We start from the raw sequence: 20,719 nt of genomic DNA, 5'->3' as shown, positions 1-20,719 counted from the left end.
CCCCTCCTTCCTGCAATTGTTTATATTCCCAAGATATAGAAGATGAGCTTGTTAAGTGATTAGTCTTGTCGTGGAACATCAAAGCAGTCAGGGTGAAAGTCCTGTTACACAATCACAATGTTTAGTTGTGTTTTTTTGATTGCTGAACCTAAGCTCATCAATAAGCCTACAGATACCAATACAAATAAATAAGTAACTTTTATGATCTACAAGGTCCCCTAAATAAAGTCATCAGTCAATGATACAACCCAACGCAAAGTCTGTCTGCGCAATTAATGCAATCAAGAATTCTCAGAACTTATCGTGGTGTTCACTCCCAAGAATATCGCACCCACTCTGGATAAGCCCAGGCTTTAAACATAATCATTCAGATATGACGTCCATAACAAAGTAGATAACTGACAGTTCAACGACATCTTACACAAAAGATTTTCTTTAATTATCTGCACTTGATTGATCATCAAATATAATCAATAACAAACTAATCTGTCACTTTCTCTCAGCTAGGGTCAACAATTGAAAACATTTTGCAGGTAAAAGTAAAATTAACGAGTATTTGTATGCATTTCACTAGTTATGGCATGCAAGTAATAATCTGATCAATAAATTAAATTAAAATGGCACATGAAAATCAGGAAAGCACAAATATGTAACATCTGTGATTCTTAATACATTCTTTCATCTCCATCACACAAGAGCAGATTTTGTTGATGTTTTGGACATGTTCACAATTCTCATCATGTCTTTAACACATACAGGGATATCAAGGATGCTTGTGAAACTGCATTTTGCTGATGCCGGGACTTTTCACACCGGAACGAATCCCAGATGAGGGGCTCGGCAGAGAATTAATGACTTCCTCTTTCCTTAGGCCTCCTTTAACACGTCTTCTCCCGCTGTTGATTTTGGCGGACACACAAAAAGTGGCGCAATTTAATGCTCAAAACGCCAACTGAGAGAGACCTGTGGAAAGAGAACATGACCTGTTCTTGTTAATGGCCACAGCAGACATTCAAACTGATGAGCGGGGGATCTGAAAAGCACGCACGAGTACGACAAAGTAAATACACTGACAGTCAGCTTGTCACCATTGTAGTCAGAGAACATCCTGAAACATAGCGTCTGTCACTTTGATGTCCTCTCACAGCTTACGTATCCATTCATAAGGCTAACATTAAAGTGTGCATTACCCAGATTAAGTTTATCCTTGGTGGCCCAGCAGATATTGTAGTGCTGAAGAAGTTGTTGCAAAAGTTCCTTCTCATCCAAGAACTCCAGATGCTCAATTCTGAAAGAAATGAAAATCTACTCAAGACTTTGTCTTAAAATGTGACTTTTCATTTCAGGAAGCTACAGTCATGTAGACTGGGTTGTAAAATTCAGGTGTGTGTTAACACAATGCCACATTCTTCCCATGGTGAACTCACCACAGCGACAGATCGTGCAACGCTCAAAAAAACCCTGCAAAAAAAAAAAAAACACTACAAAAATGGCTACATAACAAATTAACATGTAAACTGAGGCCTGTGTAAATTAAAGGGTCTTCTCTCTAAAAAGAAGATGGCAATACATCTTAGGTCATACTGTTTGTGAACAAATCACAAGACTTCTGGAACAATGTCCTTTGGACAGTAAAACTGTAAAGCACAGTGATGGAGGGGGGATAATTTGGGCTGGTTTTGCAGTCACAGGACCCGGACACCTTGCAGTCATTGACTCCACCATGAACTTATCTGTATACCAGTGTTCTGTAGTCAAATGACAGGCCATCTGTCCGAGAGCTAAAACTCGATCAAAACCGGTTCACAGAAGGAAATCTACAACAGAGTGGCTGAAAGAGAAACAAATCAAGGTGTTGCAATGGCCCAATCAAAACTGACTCCTCAACTCTGAAATCCTGTGGCGGGACCTTAAAAAAGCTAAACTGATAAACTGAAGCAACACTGAATGATTTGCTCTTCTAGGTTTCAATAGATTGCTGCACTCAAAAAACAATATAAAGAAATCGGGGGGGATTAAGACACAATACTGGATAATGCAACAATCCTATAAATACCTTTCACCGAGGCTTTTTCCAGATGAATTCCTCATAGTAAAACCCCACAACATTCAATATACAATATTCAATATTCTCGTTATCTCCAGTCAGAGAATCCATAAAAATGGACATCAATTATACTGTCAGGACTTCAAACTTTACTGGCCTTCACTGGCAGCTTTACTAGCACATAAAATGGTAACAGTCACAATTTAACTGGATTAAGATGAAGAAGCAAGACAAGAACCTGAGCAAGCCCACTCTACGCTCGGCGAGTATCAAACTTAACCACCAAAGCCTGACCTATCGACAATAAGAAAACTGGAGATATAGATTAAGCATAAAAATTCTTTAAAGAGCTAAAAATCACATAAAACTCAACTAATGCATATAAAGACATAAAAAATAAACCATTAACTGCAATAAAGAAATGATTAAGTGAAACAATTTTAAAAACATTTCCATATTTAAAAAAACAGATAAAGATGAATTTATAGCTGAAAATGAGGAAAAAAATGTGGAACATTTGATTTGCTAAATATATATTTGCTTACTTAATCCAGTGTAAATGTATAATGGTAAAATAAGGAAGTGAAAGCACTGTGGGAAAAGAGCAGAGAGGTGGAGAAAGGGGAAGGATTTGAAATAAAAGAGTGTTTTATTTTAATGAGTCAGCAAGGTCAAGAGTTCATGGACGACAAGAAGCGAATTTTGGGTAAATGGCCTTGGAAATTTACCAAAATGTGTAAGTCATGACTCTGCCACGGCATTCACAGCACTTGTTGATATGTTAGAGGACCTGAATACTGGGACTGAATTTAGGTCCCACTAGAAATCCCTCCACCATCCACACACAGGTGGAGATGGGGGAAAAAAGACAGTAAAATAAACTCTTTTCCACCAATGGAGAGCCATTGCTGGTGCAGAGCCAGCACACTGACAGTACTTTAGTGCGTCATGACATAACGTAACCAAACATTACATGGAGTTACATAATAAGTGTTTGGGTAATTTCTACAGAAGCACAGACCAGATAGCAGATATCAGATAAGCAGATATCCATCCTTCCATAGAGAAAGTATTCAATTCAAGTTCATTTATATAGCCCCAAATAGCAACAACAGTGGCCTCAAGATGCTTGATACTGCCTGCATTACCTTGCCACATCATCCTGAGGGAGCATACTGTAGACCGTCATCATATCTAGAGCGTCAACGTGTTCCCAGCCAGTTTTCAGAAACCGATCCTTCTGCAAACGAAGACAAATTAATATCTGCAAAACCTCACAAAACAAAATAAATGATACAACCAGCAACACAGTGTCATTTGTTAGTGTACACAGCATCTCTTGGATGTTCAATTCAATTTTATATAAGCAGCTTTATTATTGTAAGGTAAAGACCCTACAATGATAAAGAGAAAACCTCCAAAATCAGCCGACCTCATGTGAGCAAGTACTTGGCAACAGTGGGAAGGAAAAACTCCTTTTTAACAAGAGAAAAAAAACCTTCTCCAGGCTGAGTGAGGGGACTCAACTTGTTGGGGGTCTGTCTAAAACTTGACAGCTAGTTAACCTGCTCATAATCCTTTATGATGTGTATTGATGCTAACAAAGTCACTGATGAGATGGAGGTTACCTGAGAGTCCAGAGTCTGGCATGCCTCCACTCCCGCCAGGGTGCACTGGCGACGCTGCAGGTTCTCGATCATCACTTGACCAAATCGATCACTCATGTTGACCTGGACACAAAGACAGCACATAAATCACATTTTGCTCCCTTGATAAAAACCTCCCTGTTACTCAGCTCCAATCTACATGAAGCATTTCAAATACTCAGTGTGTCGTACTTAGGTTGCAAACAGTTGACGACTAGAAAGGTACAAAAGAATTTGCAACTAATGCTTGGAAAAAAAAAAAACAAGTACTTAATTATGAAGTTGTTACATTTGTTTACCTGTTCATAGTTGATGAACATGGCAGTGTGAAAGGTTTCTGCTGCCCAGTGAACAAGGTTGGAGGAGTGAGATGGTGTCATGTAGACCAGCACACACTCTGACAGAAGCAATGTCGGTAACCTGGAGATGAGACCAGCACGTAAAAGAACATATCAAGAATGCACTTAGTGAGATCTTGGCAAAGACAAAACATTAATCCACATGCAGAAGAATATAATGTGCAGAAATGTCTTCATTTAATCCAGTGTAGTGGAAAAAAGTGAAGGTGCTCATATTCCTGTAATGCTGGTAGACAGGGAAAAAAAAAAAAAAAACAGCTTCCTGTTTTTATGCAAGCTTTCAATAGTAAATTAGGCCAAAAAAAAAAAAAAAGAAAAGTTCCCAGCTATCTGAAAAGGTCCACTAGCCCTGCTGCAAAAATGTCCTTGTCTTATCTCTCTATGCCCTATTTTTATTCAACACAACTGGTAAAGTGATGCTACAGCTAAAATCTAAATATCAAACACCTGAAGGATAGAAGGTTAAGGTTCTTGGTGGTTCATTTATAAAGCCAATTACTGTGTAAAATGTAAATGAAAAATTAAAAAGCAAATGATTTCCAAATCTCACAAACCCATATTTTATTCACAATAGAACGCAGAAATGTCACAGTAAGAAAATGTACCATTTTAAGAAAAACGTTTTTTGATGGCAGTAACATCAAAAAGTTCAGAAAATCTGTAGGAATCTCTGTGCGCAAAGGGCAAGAATGTACATTTTGCACATCGTTTACAGCAGGGGTGTCCAATCCCAGTCCTCGAGAGCTACTGTCCTGCAGCTTTTAGATGCATCCCTACTCCAACACAGCTGAATCAAATGGTTTGATTGCCTCTTCAGCATGCCATCAAGTTTGGCAAATGCCTGATAACAAGCCATTCATTTGATTCAGGTGTGTCGGAACAAGGATCCATCTAAAAGCTGCAGGACGGTAGCTCTCGAGGACTGGGATTGGGCACCCCTGGTTTACAGGCTCCCCAATAGCTCAGTGACCTCATGGTTCTACTAAGAGTTTTGGGCTCCTAACGCACAGGAAGTGAAAAAAACAATTTTGTAAACTCTTATTTCAAAGATTTTTTTCTACAGATCTTAAATGGGATCCTGCATAATTTTAAACTTAGACCAAAGCTCATTTGTAATAAGTCATAAATAATCTACAGTGCTGTGTAAAATATTTCTTTTAAAATGTATTTATTTTAGACATGTGTCACACTTGCATGTTTCACAAATGCAATTTTTAAATGATCATTTCTAAAGGCAAAAAAATCCCTTTAACTTTTGCTTGTGTTTCTCGCTGGCTCTTTTTGTGTGTGTTGCAGAGTTGTAGGTGTTATGTACCTGTAAATGCAGTGGTGTGTGGCATACAAAGAAACACTATAATATAAATAAACTACAACTATGGCGGTTAAAATAAATCATCCATGTCGTGTTTCGCAATAGACAAATTAACGCTCAGATCTGCTGTTCATGAGTCATGCTAGCTCCCCGAGTTAGCATATTTAGCAGAATGTAAGCAAAACCATGACTAAGCATACAGGCACATTTTAAGTCTGACTGAGTTTTAGTGTTTCATATTCAAGCGTGCCTTATGGGTGTGGCATGCAAGCTGCAGAAGGTTGACATTCCATCTGCTTTGCAGCCACACACATGATCAGTAGGGTGCCCCTTGTTATCTTCAGCTACTTACACACAACAAAGAGATAAGCTGCAATTCTTGAGGCCCTGGGTGAAAACAAATTACAACTGATAGAGAGCTGTAAAAGGTACTAATAAAGTGGAATGATAGGGAGCTTTTTTTAAAATAGATTTTTCCATTCAAGAGATAAAATACAAAAATGTATAACACATACTCTGGGTTAAGTTGAAACTTTTTCAGTTTTTCATCCAAACTGGAGATGTCTCTGAGGTCCGCCCCAATGATACAGTAACGATCTGATTCAAGGCTGTGGGCATCTGGAGAAAGACAGAACCACAGTTAGAAAGAGTTGGGGTCATATAATTAGTATTTAAAGCCACTGAAGCATCATCTGGATACCAAAATAACTGCACCACTTACTGCGTACCTAGCAGTAAGGAGTCTGTTGAGTGGGTTTCGATGATGGGTTTGGACAGAGGAGGTTTTGTCCTAATCAAAGAAAGCAAAGTCATAATTAAAACAGAATATCAGCAGTAAATAAGTATTCAGGTGTTTTACATACAAACTAGCAGATATTTTCAGTTCCAAAGTGTTAAAAATGTATTTATACATTATAAATATACAAATCAGAACTTTATAATTATTAGTTCATTAAGTGCATGTAGCTTTTAGTGTATTTTTCAACTCAAATTCCCTGTTAGTAAATTAATTAATGTGGCGTTTAAATTTTTCTTACAGGCTGATTTGTTTTGCAAATACAGTTACGATGTTACTCCAGCTCTTTTGTGGCCCAGCTGTAAATGATCTTTTTTATGAAACAAGAGGCTCTAGCTCCCTCTATGGATCGCTCCTCTACATTACAGTCACCAAAGAAACCAATATAAACATGACATTCACTTTCCTTTCATTTAGTCATAATTAAATGCCCAGAGGAGGTTATAAGAGCCATTCTGTATGCAAATATCATTGAATGAGGCTCGCTTCATTCCCCTAGAAAAATCACAGATCCAGGTATTTGATTCTTGCATGTAAGCACAAAAGGTTCAGCCTTGGGTGATCTTGTTATATATTTAATGGATATAAATTAAGATAATTAAACCTAAAACGATGACTAAGTTCAAACTTAGAATTTTAAAGACTGGAATACAGCAGAAAAATCACTTTGTCTTACTTTATATTGTGTATTTTCCTTGCCACAACAGTTGGGAAGTCAACTTCAAAGAACTTCCGTGGCATGAGGTTTTCATCCTATAACACATATAAACACACAAGATTAGCAGTACGTTTTTTGAGAGCAAATAGAAGGTACTTGGATGCAGTCACGTCACAACATGAGACATGACTAAAGTCACAGATTAATGAAAATCAGATTTAGAGCACAGCGAAGGAAGCAAGCTGATTGTTTGCAAACCTTTAGCCTCCAAAATGTGGTATCCAGTCCAGCACCCAGGTTGATGACTTGACAGTCACACTGTGTTTTCCTTAGAAACGCATCGAGGAGGTGGTTCACTCCCTGCACACGGGCGTAGTAACCTGTCAAATCACATGAGACATGCAAAAGCTAACTAAACTGTACAACAAGTGTTATGAGCTGGTTATATTTCACCAGCTTATATGTTAAATTACAAATTATGAAATTATATTACAAATACTACACAGAGATTGTCCAACAAGCTATAAAAGGACAAATGCTTTTAAGGAAAGCTGCTTCATTACTTGCCTCTGTTGATTTCGGGGGCCTTTCGGTCTCCTACAGATCTTACAAAGTATTGGATATACGGGTCCTTCCAGTAGCCTTTACTGGTAGCAAACCTATAACATAGATTTTATATACTACATGAAGCTGTGTCATACATTCAAAGCCAGATTACTCATTGAAATATTAATTAGATGCTTATGATAGAAACCCACAAACAATACAACTAAACAACCTAGTTGTGTCAACAACAACCAGAGAGGAGTTTCTGTATTTCGATGGTGTTGCTGTAAATAACGATAGCATTGAAATATCAGGGTAACTGACTCACGCAGAATGAGCTTTAGCCTTTGACTTCTTTGCCTTAAGTTACCTTTACTGACTCCAAATGATGCTGTTACCTTTTGCATGTGGTTGCATCGTCACACGTCGCCCTCACTGCTTCATCGGCAGTGTCCGTGTCTGTGAAGGGTTGCCGAGCTGCCATTGGTGATTCCCGTCCTGCTGCTCGTCCACCTGCTGGGCTCTGGTTACCTGCTACAAGCTAACTAGTAAAACTGCAGAGAAAACACCGCGAGCATAGTCGGGAGGCGGAAGTCCTGGTGAAAAGCCTGCAAGTTACGAGATGGCAGAAATAATAACCGGTACGTAACGAGGTTATAAATATCGTTGCCTATTTACAAACTACTTGGGGCTGAAAATGTATGGATAAACAACTGCCCGGAAGCAAAATATAATCTCTTCCGGCTTGGGTTTGCGTTTCAGATTAAGAGTACTACAGGTGCTCTTATTTTGAAAAAAGAGGAACTAAACCTCGAGAGGTTATTTTTTATTAAAAGGGGGGGGGGAGCAACGCAGTGTGCTGTAGTGCTTTTGTGCGGTACTGCAAATGTTAGTATTGATCCTATATCAAATAAATAGAGGGTCAGTGCAGACAATATCAATACCAACACTAATACCTTTAACGTATAAAGACCACTTATGCAGGGGAGAACGGTGTGTCATGATTTATGAGATGAATCATCACCAATTAGCAAATTTTTGACACATTTTAATGGGCCACTGAATCACTGTGATTTTTAATTTCTACAATAATTAGTTAATACATGGGGGGGGGGGGGGACACCTTGAAGCTTTTCATATATTTTGAAAGTGGATTATTTATGTATTTATTATTTATATATTTATTTATTTTGAGACCTGGAATCCAAATGCACCTGTCTCTGAAGCACTTTGGGTCAGCTCCTGTTGTTTCAGTGTGATATAGGCTATAAATAAATTAGACATGACAGTCAACACAAAAATGTTCAGACATTTTTCATTACGTATGTTTGAGATATCTTCTTCATCGGATGATACACTAGACAAAATATGTTAAATTTGGAGCTGCCAAAGAGGACGTTCATGCAGAGGGCTGGTGTGACAGAAAGCTCTGGATCGGTTGAGATGGGAGGCAGATGATCCGCAGTAGCGACCCCTACAGGGGACAGCTGGAAGGAAAAAAGAAGGTGTGTGAGGTAAACTAGCTCTTACAGGAACCAAACCACAACGATCAAAAGAGTTAAACAAGCACGTAGGCGTGCATATGCAGAACAATAACATATGAAATTGGACCTCTGACACAGTTGTGGGCAAACTGAAAGGGAAATCCCACCACATTAAAGTCAGCCTCACTGAGGACACCGAATGTCACTCAGATAATCAGATAATTAATCCTTTTGAATTCTGCACAGGAAGATAACAAAGTGTACAGCTGCTGAGACCATGAGACAAAGACTGTAATAAGCAGCTGTGAGGTTTGCATTAAACAGTCTGATACTGTCAGAGTGTATTCCGAACAATCCACGTGACTGCATTAATGAACAGCTGAGTGGCAAATCTTTAAAATCCACAGTTTCGATCTTACAGAAGCGTAATGCATTTGGCTCTTGGCATAAGTCTTTTGGAGCTATTTCGCTGGTGTCGGTTACTTGAGTTGAATGGCATTAAGGGTGAATATATAGCCTTTTTTTTTATTGCTGCATAGCAAAAAGGATGTGGGCTCCATTCCCAGACTTGGTGATGCCAGTGCTTCCTGTAAAATGCCTCTCTTTCTCTGTATTGTCATTGCTTTCATTTTATTTATTTATTTATTTATTTATTAGAAAGAAAATCTTTTGTGTTCATTCTTGTTGGGTTTTACATAAATTTGAGATCATTCAAAATGGAAGCCACGTTAACAGAGTAGATCTTTATCAGTTGAATGAAATTCCTAATTATTATTATTAACATAAAGCCACATAAAAAGTCTGTAATATCAACAGCTTGTGTCTTTATCAAAAGTGTCTTTTGCAGCAGCTGCATACCCTGTTCCCATTTTTTTCACTTCCAAGCTGTTTAGTCACTGGTCTTTGTGGAAAGCCCCATCAGAAGTTTGCGGCTTTACTTGCATTTTTTCCTTATCTTTTTGTTTTATAATGTGCCTAATTTATTTTGTTTCAGGTCAGTGAAACTTTTTTATTGTATTTTTGACTGGCTTAGGTCAGAATATATTCAAATGGTAATATGTTTTTTTCTTTAGATTTTAGTGACTTGTCGTTTAGGAGAGCAGCAACCCAAAGGCTCTTATCTGTCCTGCCAGTTTAAATCAAGTCTTTTTTTTTCTTTGCTTAAATACAATGAGTCTGGAGACTTTTATTAGATATTTGCATAGTGAATTTTTGGTGGTGTGACTGTAGTTAATGATGTGGTCCATCTTCATGTTAAAGAAAAGGAACATTACTGGAGTCAGAACAAATTCCTATAGTTTTAAGTTTTACAGTGGAACAAATTATTGGCCAAATAAATAAACTGCGTGAATGAGCATATGGCTTTCAAGCCTGCAGGAAACATAAAGCAGGAAATATTTACAAATTCACAAACAAGCTAACAAAGTTAAATCTACAGTTGTGTGAAACAAAGAAGGTTTTTAAGCATACCCTCAACTACTTCTGTTGGAATTAAGAGGGTCAGAAGGAGCCAGCTGCTAATGCACTTGATTCATTGGCCATTAGCAAGTGTGAGCACCTCTGTTTTGGCAGTTTGTAGGTCTGGAGCATTCAGGTGCATTAACATAATACCACAATCCTCCTAAGAGAGCACATATACTCCGAGGTCAAACCGTGCAATGCTCAGAGAAACTGAAAAAAAAAACCCTTGAGCTACATCTTACTACATCTTAGACTCTGCAGGCTTCAGTAACTCATTAAATATTAAAGTTCATGACAGTACAATTAGAAAAAAACAAGTATGACTTGTTTGGAAAGGTTGCTAGGAGCCCTTTCTACCCCCCCCCCCCCCCCCCCCAAGAAAAACAAACAAACAAACAAACAAACAACAAACAAACATGGCAGCATGGTTTAGGTTTGCAAAGTTGCATCTGAACAAACCACAAGACTTTTGGAACAAGGCGAGAACAAAGTGGAGATGTCTGGCCATAATGCACAGTGCCATGTTTGGCAAAACCCGAACCAGCACAAAAAAAATACCTCAGACCAGCTTTCAAGCACGGTGGTGGAGGGGTGATTTGGGCTTGTTTTATAGACACAGGATCTGGGCACCTTGCAGTCATTTAGTCAGCCGTGAACTCCTCTGTACATGCAGATATTCTGGAGTCAAATATGAGCTCCAACAGAAAGACTGAAACAGGAAGGAAAGGTGCTGCAATCACTCAGCCTGACTGAAGTGCTGTGGCAGGATCTCAAGAGAGCTGAGCATAAGAAACAGCCTGCAAATCTCAATAAACTGAAACAACACTGTTAAGAGGTTTGGGCCAAACCTCCCCAACAAATATGCAAGAGACTGATAAACTCACACAGAAAGCAAACACCTGAAGTTACTGCTCCTAAAGGTAGCTCTACAAGCTGCTCAATCACTTGCACTTAGTTTTTCACAGAACTGACTGAAGAAAGAAAGCTTCCTTTTTCACACCACTGTAGATACTATTTTTTTTAACCATTTTAACCTGCTGGGAAGAGGAAAGAAGGTTGAACAAAATGAATGTGGTTCTATGTGGAAACCCTGTGAGCAAACTCCTAGATGCTTTATATTAACTAGATCCACAAGGTTTAAGCACCAATTAAAGTGCATTCAACCCATTTGAGCTAAACCCAAAAATGTGTCTGTGATTTTTTTTATTTTTCACTATACTAATATTAGTGATATTATATGATAGTGATATATATATATATTGCTAGAAGCCCTTTCTACCCCCTCCCCCCATTTTCCACTATACTAATATTAGTGATACAAATGAAAAACAAAAACAAACAAACAAACATCCTGGTGTTTTAGTTTAGGAAGGCATTGTTTTGAGTAGGTTTCTCCTGGCAGTGTCCAGGGGGAGGTGGTGCTGCCTGGCAGATGCTGGCCGTGCACTTACGTTACTTCCTGCCGCTGTGTGTGTGTGTTGGCAGTGGCAGAGGTGAGGTGCTGCTGCTGCTGCGCACTCAGCTCTCAGTCATCTGCTGTGCTCTGGTGGAAAAAAGCGGCCGACGGATTATCCAGCTCCCCTAACAGTGTTAGCTCTTCGGCTAACAGAAAAGCCAGCAACCGAGAGGAGTCATGAAAAGCCGCCGGAGCCGGTGAAAGTTAGCCACGGGTTACTTTGGGACTTTAATGCACGCAAAGATACCAAAAAGGAGGTTCGTGGGTCATGCCGTCGCCCCCCGCGGGAACTTTTGCCTAGAATTTCCACTTGGGAAGGGCTAGCTCGGGGGGCTAGCTCGGCTACGAACTATTTTTAATTGGCTTTGGGCTCAATGGCTCTCGCTTGTTTTTCCCTGTCATAGCGACAGCTTGGAAAATTGGGAGAGGCCCCCTTGTGAAGTTCATGACAAACCAAAGGCCGGTTTTGAAGCTTAACTTTGGACGACTAAACTGGCAAGGGAGCGAAAATGAAGAAGCAGTTCAATCGGATGAAACAGCTCGCCAATCAAACAGTCGGCAGGCAAGTATTGTGTTCAGCTCCGAAGCTTTATAGGCGAACTAGCAGACACACTTTTCTTCTTGCTGTTCTCAGCAGCTTTCTAAAGCTTGTTGGACCGGAATTTAACTCTTAACCTTATTGTAAACTAACACCAACTTGTTTGGTAGCAGTTCTGGCTGTGAAATTCAAAGAAAGAGAGTCACATGAACTGATATTAATTAAAAAAAAAACCTAATAAAAGGAAAGGCTACACTGGCAAGTAGAGCAGGCTTTCATGAATGAATCGTTTGACAACCAGACTGAAGGATGAAAAACTCTTAAGGTTGAACTGATTTAGCAGCTTTTCAAATGTCTTTTTTTTTTTTTTTTTTTTTTTTTTTTTTTGTGAGTGCTTATGTAGAAGAGGGTGACGATTTCAAACCTGGCCATTTATTATTAAAACATTAAAAACAGTTATAAGAGATACTGGGTTTCCTACCATATCAGCTGTTAGAGTCATATAAAATGATAAGAGTCTGTGTCTGATACCTCATGAACACTATACTGATATGTCTGTGACAAAGGGGATAAACCTTTGCTGTCTAGTCCATGTCTTTTCCTGCTTGCCCCCGTGCAGCTGAGTGTAGGCATCAAATTCAAGCGCTGTGCTGACTCTAAAGCCTATGAGACCGTGGCAGTGGCTTTATGTGCCGCCTCCACTTTTATTTTTGGGTTGTTTTACGGTTAAAAATAACCCTCTTTTATTTTTGACGGAGCCCTTCACTCAATAATGGGTCTGAAAATCAGTGTTTTAGCTCATCTCTCTTTAACACAGCGTTCTTCTGGTTGATTGGCTGACCCTTGCAAACAGAAAATTTGAGCAGCTGCTTCAGCGCTGGCAGCCAGAGCTGTGTGGCTGAGATCACTCCAGAAGTGATATCCTCAATTATTAAAACTGTCTGAAATGGAGCTTTAAAGCAGTCCAAAGCCTGAGATCTGGTTTAATATTCACATCCATCATTGTAATAATATATAAAGGAAAGAAAACAGAGAAGAGCATAGCAAATCTCCTTTCGTCATTCCTTTGAATTTGAGGCGTGCTGCAGTGTTGAAGCTAGATCCATTCTTAGAAAAAATAAGCAAGGGTTTATTTTGTCGTGTGTGGACCTGTCGGCAAGTGCTTTTATGTTTCTGTGTGATGACACATGCTGTCCCTGTGTAACTGGATATCTAAAGCTGGCGATAAGCTCAGCCTTGTGAAAACATGAGGGTGAGACATGTCAAAGGATCTTTTCAACCTGAGAGGTTTTTCTCATGATGTCAGGTGTTATGGGTATGCACTTTGTGCTTGTATGTGGAAGTCATGTTTGGCACCTTAGGCAAATATTGGGCACAGCCAACAGTGGATGGTACCAGATAAAAGACCCTAACAGGCGGGTTCAAGGATTATTTTTTTTTTTTTTACAATGGTTAACAGAGGTTTAAAAAATAGAATATATAACTAGCAAAATCCAAACTCAAAGCTAATTCATTTCAGTTTTATTTCTGTTGTCCTGTTTTATATGATGATCTACGTCTTTTATATATCAGTCAGGCAGTGCAGACATAGGATGACAGATGTGTGTTATACACTTTGCCTAATTTAGAAATAATTTGTGTTGTTTGGACTTGTAACATTTGTAAATAATAAATCGACCAGCTAATCAGCGGTAAATGAAAATGCACATGAGCAGACAGGGCTGGCAGAAACTGAGTTGTTGGCAGCTTTGTTAAGTTGCGGTTATTAGTGTGTTGACGCGCATTCTGTGTTTACTTTAGCAACAGCAGCACTGACACGGAGGTCTATGGAGATATTCTGCTCCTGAAGCCAAAAACTCAGGACCAGGAGAAGCAGGGCAGCTGGAATACTCATAATTCCCTGTCTGCACTCAGCAGCAGTAAATTAGAAGTGGAGAGAGTGTAATGCAGAAAACAGACACATACGTGTGCGTGTGCATGCATGCAGTAGTTGCTTGCTCTTTTGTATGCACAAGTAGGGTTAATCCCTCATACGCTCATATGCACGGCCTTCTGAGTGAGTGGTCTGTCAGCGGTTGGATTTGGAGCAAAGCGAGCATGCTCTGTTTTGTCCATTATGTTTGTGGCTGCTTGAGTCTGCAAAAAGCCTGGGAGTGCAAAAGGCCGTCTCGGCCGGCCCCCCCGGGTTCCTGTGATTGTGCGAAGGCAGAACACTGTGTCCAGCGAGCAGCCGCTCTGAGGAAATCTCTCCTTCTACAAACAGGAAGCTGCGTCCCAGAGCCACACTTTCTAAAGAAGAAGAAGGAGAGAGAGTTTCGGGAGAATTGATGGTGAATCAAGACAGTGAAACAGAAAGATAGCGGCATGTGATTCATGTCGGGGGGGTTTTTTTCTCCTCTCCTTTTAGATTACTGTGGTTTGCTGTCGATGAACTTTCTGACCCTTTGTCTATCTTTGTTTGCGGCAGGTAATGTGCTCAGATAGTGACACCTTTGGAGGAGATAACTTGGCAATAGGAAGTTATAGACTATGACTGCTGTCTGCATTAAAATGAATGCTCACAGACCTTGAATGCGGTGAGAATTTACTCCATATAACTTTCAGTTAATGGGGACTTCATATGCTTTTCCTATTTTTTTTGCCATACAGTTGATGATCTGCATATTAAACATGACCAAAGCCTCCAGTGAGTTAAAAGTTACAGCTTCAGGCTGCTCTAAACGCTTTGTTTCAGACAGTTTTTCTACTTGTGAGAGAGCGTATATCCTTAATATCTTAGGCACGCATCAAACCCACAAACCTGCCATTCAAATTTTATATTCAGAAGAAAGCTGGCTTAAATGGAGCCTAAACGCCTTGTTCTGATAGTTGATGAAGGCATAGCCTAAGATAAGAATTATTTTGAATCGGAGATCTACTCTTGTTAGAGAATAAAGCATAAGGAGCTGGAAATGCGCGTCACAGATCTTACCTGTGTTTCGTGGTGATGTCAGGAACTAGAGTGACAGTAACACTTTGGCAATAATGGGTGGTACTGAAGTGTGAGACAAGCACATGTATGTGTGGGAACTCAGACATAGATGAACCAGAAAAACTTCTCAAATGTTTAGAGTTTTTCAAGTTAAGCATGTTGGCACACCCCACTGCCTACCACCTCAACTAAATTTAGATGTGTGTGACATTATCTGGGTTGCAGAGGTAGATTGCCACAGTCACTTGCATCTCTTTTAATTATAGCTGCTTTGTTGTGTGCCTCTATTCTCCCAAGCGTGCGGTCAGCACATTGACAAATACTTTTAAATATCATCCTCTCTGCTTGCACTGTTTTCATCAACGCTTTTATCCTCCTCCCCCATTGTTAATAATTGACTGGCTTTATAAACAACAATATTATATAATCCTCTTTTGATGCTATATCTAACAACATAGCTGAGTGTTATGCAATTTAATCATGCATTGTATTTGAAAGTCCTTGATCGACTTGAGAGAGGCTCGAGTTGAAAAGAAACTCTCCCTACAGGAATCAACAAAATGTCACCGTAGAGCTAACAAAGATAGGTGACTCTGGGCGTTCCCCCTCCACATGAACAATGGCATGTATCAGCTGGGATGCCTCTGTGGCACTGGTAAGCTATACGTGCAAGGTTAGGCTGCTGTTTCCAAGTGCTGCTTAAAACCAAGCGCTACATCTCAAAGACTTAAAATGACAGTGTACTAACAAGATCACTACCATGTGTCTCAATAATGGTTCCATCATAAAAAAGTTCAAATAACATAGAAAACTCCCTGTCACCAGGGAAAAAACCTGGTGGTTGTCAAGTGATTGCACTGAATATTTTTTGCATTTGGTGATTGACTAAAAGTATAGTTGCTTGCTTGGTTGAGTGTGGAGTCAATTCAATTCAATTCATATGTTGCCAAATCACAACAGCACTCACATCAAGGCCATTTATATTGAAAAATAGAGACCATACAACTTTACAGTGAAAACCCCAACAATCAGACGTCCCTCTTTCAGTAAGCACTTGGCGACAGTGGTAAGGAGAAACTCCCTGTTAATAGGATGAAATCTTTAGCAGAACCAGGCTTAGGGAGGATGCAGCCATGTGCTGTGACCAGTTGGGGGTGAGGGGAGGAAGAGAGGACAAAATAAAAAATATATTTTAGAGAGAGCCAGAGCCTAGTAATAACTAATGATTGAATGCAGAGTGGTGTATAAACAGATAGTGAGTGAACAATTGGGGCATCAGATTCCAAGGCTCTGCCTACAATTCTACGTTTAAATATCCCAGCAACCATAAGTAACCCAGCAGTCCAGTTTATCGCAAGGTCGTCTGGTCGGACGTAACCTGTCTCCACCCAACTGCAGTCTGACTCACACTGATTGCTAACGTGGCTTTGTAGCAGGTGACTCCATCTTATAGCAGTTTTATCACCGTCTTGATGCACCACAGTCACTTTGAAGATGGCAGCTAATTATGAGTGGTCGCTGCAATTTCAAAGCAACCATTTCAAAGCCAATGAGATGGCACTTCTTTGCACACGGCCACAGTAATTACTCTAATAGTAAACATGGAGCTTATTTAAGTTTCAGTTTGACAAAATAATTTTTAAAACTCATTTTCTGGCAACTTTCTGTCATATTTGAGACTTTTGAATCAAGAAAATAATTGTTGTTTGCATCCCTTTTACGGTTTTGCACACTGGACTGTAGTTTAATTACCTAGTTATTATTAGAACATTTGCATATGAATATTGGTGAGGAAGGAGACATCCTGTTTTCTCAGGGTAGCTTTATCTTGATCTGTCTCTATACACCTTTGCTGTTCATCCCCATCTTATGCTTCAGGTTAATTTATCAGCTTACGTAATCAGCCACATTAGATGCGCCGTATGAGCTGAGTCACTCCATTATACCTCCAGCTCCTTTCATCTAGGCCCAGTATCCATTACCGTATGCCTTAAGCTGCCAACTGTTGCTGCTGTAAGTGCAGACCCTTTTTGGCTCCTGAGTTTAGTGACTGTGTTGAGTGGCCGGTAACAGCCGCTGTATTGTGCTCACGGCTTTGCTTAATCGCTTTCTACGTTCATAGTAGATCACCATGGTTACCATTCTGAACAAGCAGCCACCACGGCCGTGCAGCGAGGCGCTCTTGTTGTTAAGAAGTCACATGCAGCGCACAGTTGACACACTTTTCTCCAAAGGCTGCTGCTTCAGTGAGGCACGTCGGGGTCAGCTCTATTCACTGTCAGTCAGCTGATGCTGGCAAAACAGTTATTGTTTTGTTTGTTGTTTGTCCTCTGATCAGGCTGCACACAGCCTATTTTTGACTCTGTGACACTGCATTTAAAGGTTTAAAGTGTTGCTTTCAGGTGAAATACCAGCGTCTCCACGTGTGGTCAGATCATTCAGTTGCAGCCAGCGCTGGGTCAGACTGTGGACACGTCATAAACACACCTCACCAGGTTTCTTTGTTCACATCAGCATCAGGAAGCGGAGCTCAGGGATACCAGTCAACTTCTTGTGTTTCTCTTGGCTTGTAAATGGTTTAGTTTGGTTTTGATTCAGCTCATAAATCACACATGTCATTAATTGGGCCAGATGCAAAATGGATGTGTTTAAATGGCATGAATATGGCAGTGGGTTTTTTAAATGCCTTTCCCACAGTTTTTGTTGAGGTACCCTAGAAGTGTAGCTACTTCTTCTTATTTTCTATTATTAATATGATCCTTTCTGTTAGCAATCAGAAATATGATGCATATTCTTTCAACCAGCTACATTTAGGCCAGCAATTGGAAATTGCTGATGAAATCGCAGGGGTGTGAGTGCAACACCTCAACCTTTGCATTCATTCAGTTTTTGCAACAGAAAAACAATAAAATGATATATTTAGGGTTTTTTTGTTTCAAAACAGGCAAGGGACCTAAACCAAGGATGTCTTGCAGCATCTACATGAACAATTAAACAAACTGGTTGGATAGTATGCCCTATTTAATGAATGGTGAAACAGTAGCACCACTTGGCCAGCTTAGGCTTCAATCACACAGGCCTGTATGTTCCAACTGGTTGGCAAGTGGTTTCTGGAGGTTGCTGTCAGTCACTGGTTGGAATCAGACACAAAGAGGGTACTGCTCTCAAAACCTCCTTATGATTTCTTTGGTTGCTAACATATTTAATCTAAAATGAATTAATTAAAATTATTCTAGACATAACCAAATGGCACAAGGGTGTGATCTGTAGGAGTGTTGCAATGAAGGGAAAAGTACTTGATTTTTAAGATCAGGACCACACCAAGAGCGCTCCAGCATGTACACTATCCAAAACATGGATTGCATACTGTGGTTTTGTAATCACTTTTTGCATGTGTGCACTTTACTGTGTGTGTGTGTGTGTGTGTGTGTGTGTGTGTGTGTGGGTGGGGGGCGTTTGCATTTTTCCACATCTATGTTGAAGTCTTGTCTGTAGGTTTCTGTGGGTTATTAGATGTTTTACTGTGGCTTTCTTCTGGAGAGCATCTTTCCATTCATCTCAGATTCCAGATTATTCTGGTTTGGAGTCTTAAACTCCCCCCTAATCGCCTCTGAAAAACACAAATAAATAAATGGATTACACTATTTGTGCGTCTTTCCTTCGGACCCCAAACCTATGGTCCCTTCTCTGTCAGTCCTTTTCTCCTTGCTCCCTGCCTCTGTGTTGTAATTGAAAGCAGCTGTGTGGAGGTTACCATAGTTCATAGAGAGCAGTTTTTGGAGGAGGGCCCAGGATTTGTTTAGAGCTCAAATCTCCCAAAATTCAGGCAAATGACCGTCTTCAGGTTCTCTCAGTTGGAGGACTGAACCTGCACTTGGAAAAGTTTGCACAATAATTGGGCACAAATGCATCAGTGTAGACTACTTAAATGTCATGCCTCCCTTGCTTGACTCACAACCATTTATTAGTTCATCCCTAGAAATTCAGATGTTGGCTAAAATACAGCACGTATTCATTGTAAGTATTGCTTGTATGAGCTTAATATAACTATGGCACACAAGGAAAAAAATAACAATACAGCAGGCAGTAAACTGTCCCTTCTCTCTAACAAGAAGCCACCACCCTGTGTGAAGGCATTAACAAGCAGTCTGAGGTGTGCCTGTGTTTTCCCAGCCTTCTCTCTTTAAGTGAATCTAATCTGTCTGACCTCTTCAAGTCCAACTATTAGTTTGCTATTAATAGTTCAGGCAGAGCAGGGCTGCATGCTGTGCGCATGAAGACATGAGTCTGAGCTCCTGCAGCTTAAGGAAATCAAGGCTTGTTGAGCAAACAAGAAAGAAACTGAAAGAGTAAACAGAAACACACCTTCTGTATTGTTGCTCATTTTATTCAGTTTAAGGACACACTGAAGTATGAAGAGAAACATGACTTGCTTGACTGCTTGAGCCATGGAAACAAACTAAAAAGATCAACACACTCTTTCAACATTCCCACAGATTCCAAGGGCACAGCTTTGATTTTAATTTAACTGTGGAAGCCAGCGTTTCAGGGTTAACGTCATTTCCCTCAGATATTTTTCAAAGTGTATTGAACCACTTATCTACCGTCATCTGTCAGTGCTAATTTGTGCTCTCTTGTTTATTTTTTCTCACCCACAGAGCAGAGAAAACAGAAGTCCTCAGTGATGACCTCCTGCAGGTAAATCATTAACCGGACACTGTAGAGCTCTGACCAGCTCTTAATGTGGGCGTATGTGTCAAGCAGGGGTTGTAGCTGGTTGTGCCATTGTGTCTGTGTTTTGTATGAAATCAGTTTTATTTACATCTCTACAATTCAAATATTTGGAACAGGTTAATTGATGACATTTTCCTCAATAAGGAACCAGGAGTGCTCTCAAATGCACTGAGTATTGAATCCAGCACTCCACTGTGGTGTTGACACTGAGCTTGAGCTTATCGTCTACTGAAATTTCTAAAGTATTCTGTAGTAGTGTATAACTGATTGTCATTAGTATTAGATGTACAATGTGGAAAAGTCTTGAGTCACCCCTCATTTCTTTATATTTGGCTATAAAAATGAGACATACATGTAGTGCTTTGTTGAAATATCTGATATATAAGGCTGCTGCCGATTGGGAACCAAAAATTTCCCTTTTGGGTTCATCACCTCTTGCTACTGACTTTGAGTCCTCGAGCCTTTTCTCCCTTCCCCACGAATGGCTTCTTGACAGCCAAACTAAAATTGATACCATTTCAGATTCTGCTTTAGCAAACAGTAACTGGATCAACTGAAGGTCCAGATGCCTTTCAGGTCCTCTGTCATTTCTTAGCTGGATTTCTTTTCTGTCTCTCAAGGACATGAATTGGCTCTAGATGTTTTTTTACACCTGCCAACTTGTTCAACAAGTTGAAAAAAAATGTATCTGAAAATGGGCATCTACAAGGA

General features: G+C 39.9%; 2 protein-coding genes across 9 annotated transcripts in view; one reads left to right on the top strand and one right to left on the bottom strand.

The window, feature by feature from the left end:
* Positions 1–448: 448 nt before the first annotated feature.
* lcmt1 (leucine carboxyl methyltransferase 1) lies at positions 449–8,079 on the bottom strand. The gene is made up of 11 exons (XM_063481526.1): positions 7,763–8,079; positions 7,386–7,477; positions 7,077–7,198; positions 6,837–6,913; positions 6,093–6,154; positions 5,880–5,982; positions 3,993–4,113; positions 3,676–3,777; positions 3,196–3,287; positions 1,191–1,288; positions 449–963 (listed from the first exon to the last, which is right to left on the bottom strand). Exons 1-11 carry the CDS (start codon positions 7,846–7,848, stop codon positions 941–943), a joined length of 978 nt encoding a protein of 325 aa, XP_063337596.1. The 5' UTR covers positions 7,849–8,079; the 3' UTR covers positions 449–940.
* Positions 8,080–11,795: 3,716 nt separating this feature from the next.
* Positions 11,796–20,719, top strand: part of arhgap17a (Rho GTPase activating protein 17a) — a 32,902-nt gene continuing 23,978 nt past the window's right edge. For 4 of the 8 annotated variants that reach the window (XM_063481521.1, XM_063481520.1, XM_063481518.1 and 1 more), the window contains exons 1-2: positions 11,796–12,327; positions 19,933–19,972. In XM_063481521.1, the coding sequence (XP_063337591.1) occupies positions 12,275–12,327; positions 19,933–19,972 (93 nt within the window). In that variant the 5' untranslated portion in view covers positions 11,796–12,274. The remainder of the gene's footprint in view (positions 12,328–19,932; positions 19,973–20,719) is intronic. The other 4 variants (XM_063481525.1, XM_063481524.1, XM_063481523.1 and 1 more) reach the window with 1 other exon arrangement.

The sequence above is a fragment of the Pelmatolapia mariae genome, linkage group LG8, assembly GCF_036321145.2.
Source record: "Pelmatolapia mariae isolate MD_Pm_ZW linkage group LG8, Pm_UMD_F_2, whole genome shotgun sequence".
NCBI lineage: Eukaryota > Metazoa > Chordata > Actinopteri > Cichliformes > Cichlidae > Pelmatolapia > Pelmatolapia mariae.
Note: the sequence above shows the minus strand (reverse complement) of the source record. Positions and strands in the feature narration are given on the sequence as shown.

Coding starts and splice junctions, on each gene's coding strand:
- lcmt1 (XM_063481526.1), bottom strand. CDS start 7,848: ATGGCAGCTCGGCAACCCTTCACAGACACGGACACTGCCGATGAAGCA. Junction 6,914..7,076: donor CCACATTTTGGAGGCTAAAG/GTTTGCAAACAA, acceptor TATGTGTTATAG/GATGAAAACCTCATGCCACG. Junction 4,114..5,879: donor AAGTTTCAACTTAACCCAGA/GTATGTGTTATA, acceptor TCTCATCTCCAG/GTTACCGACATTGCTTCTGT.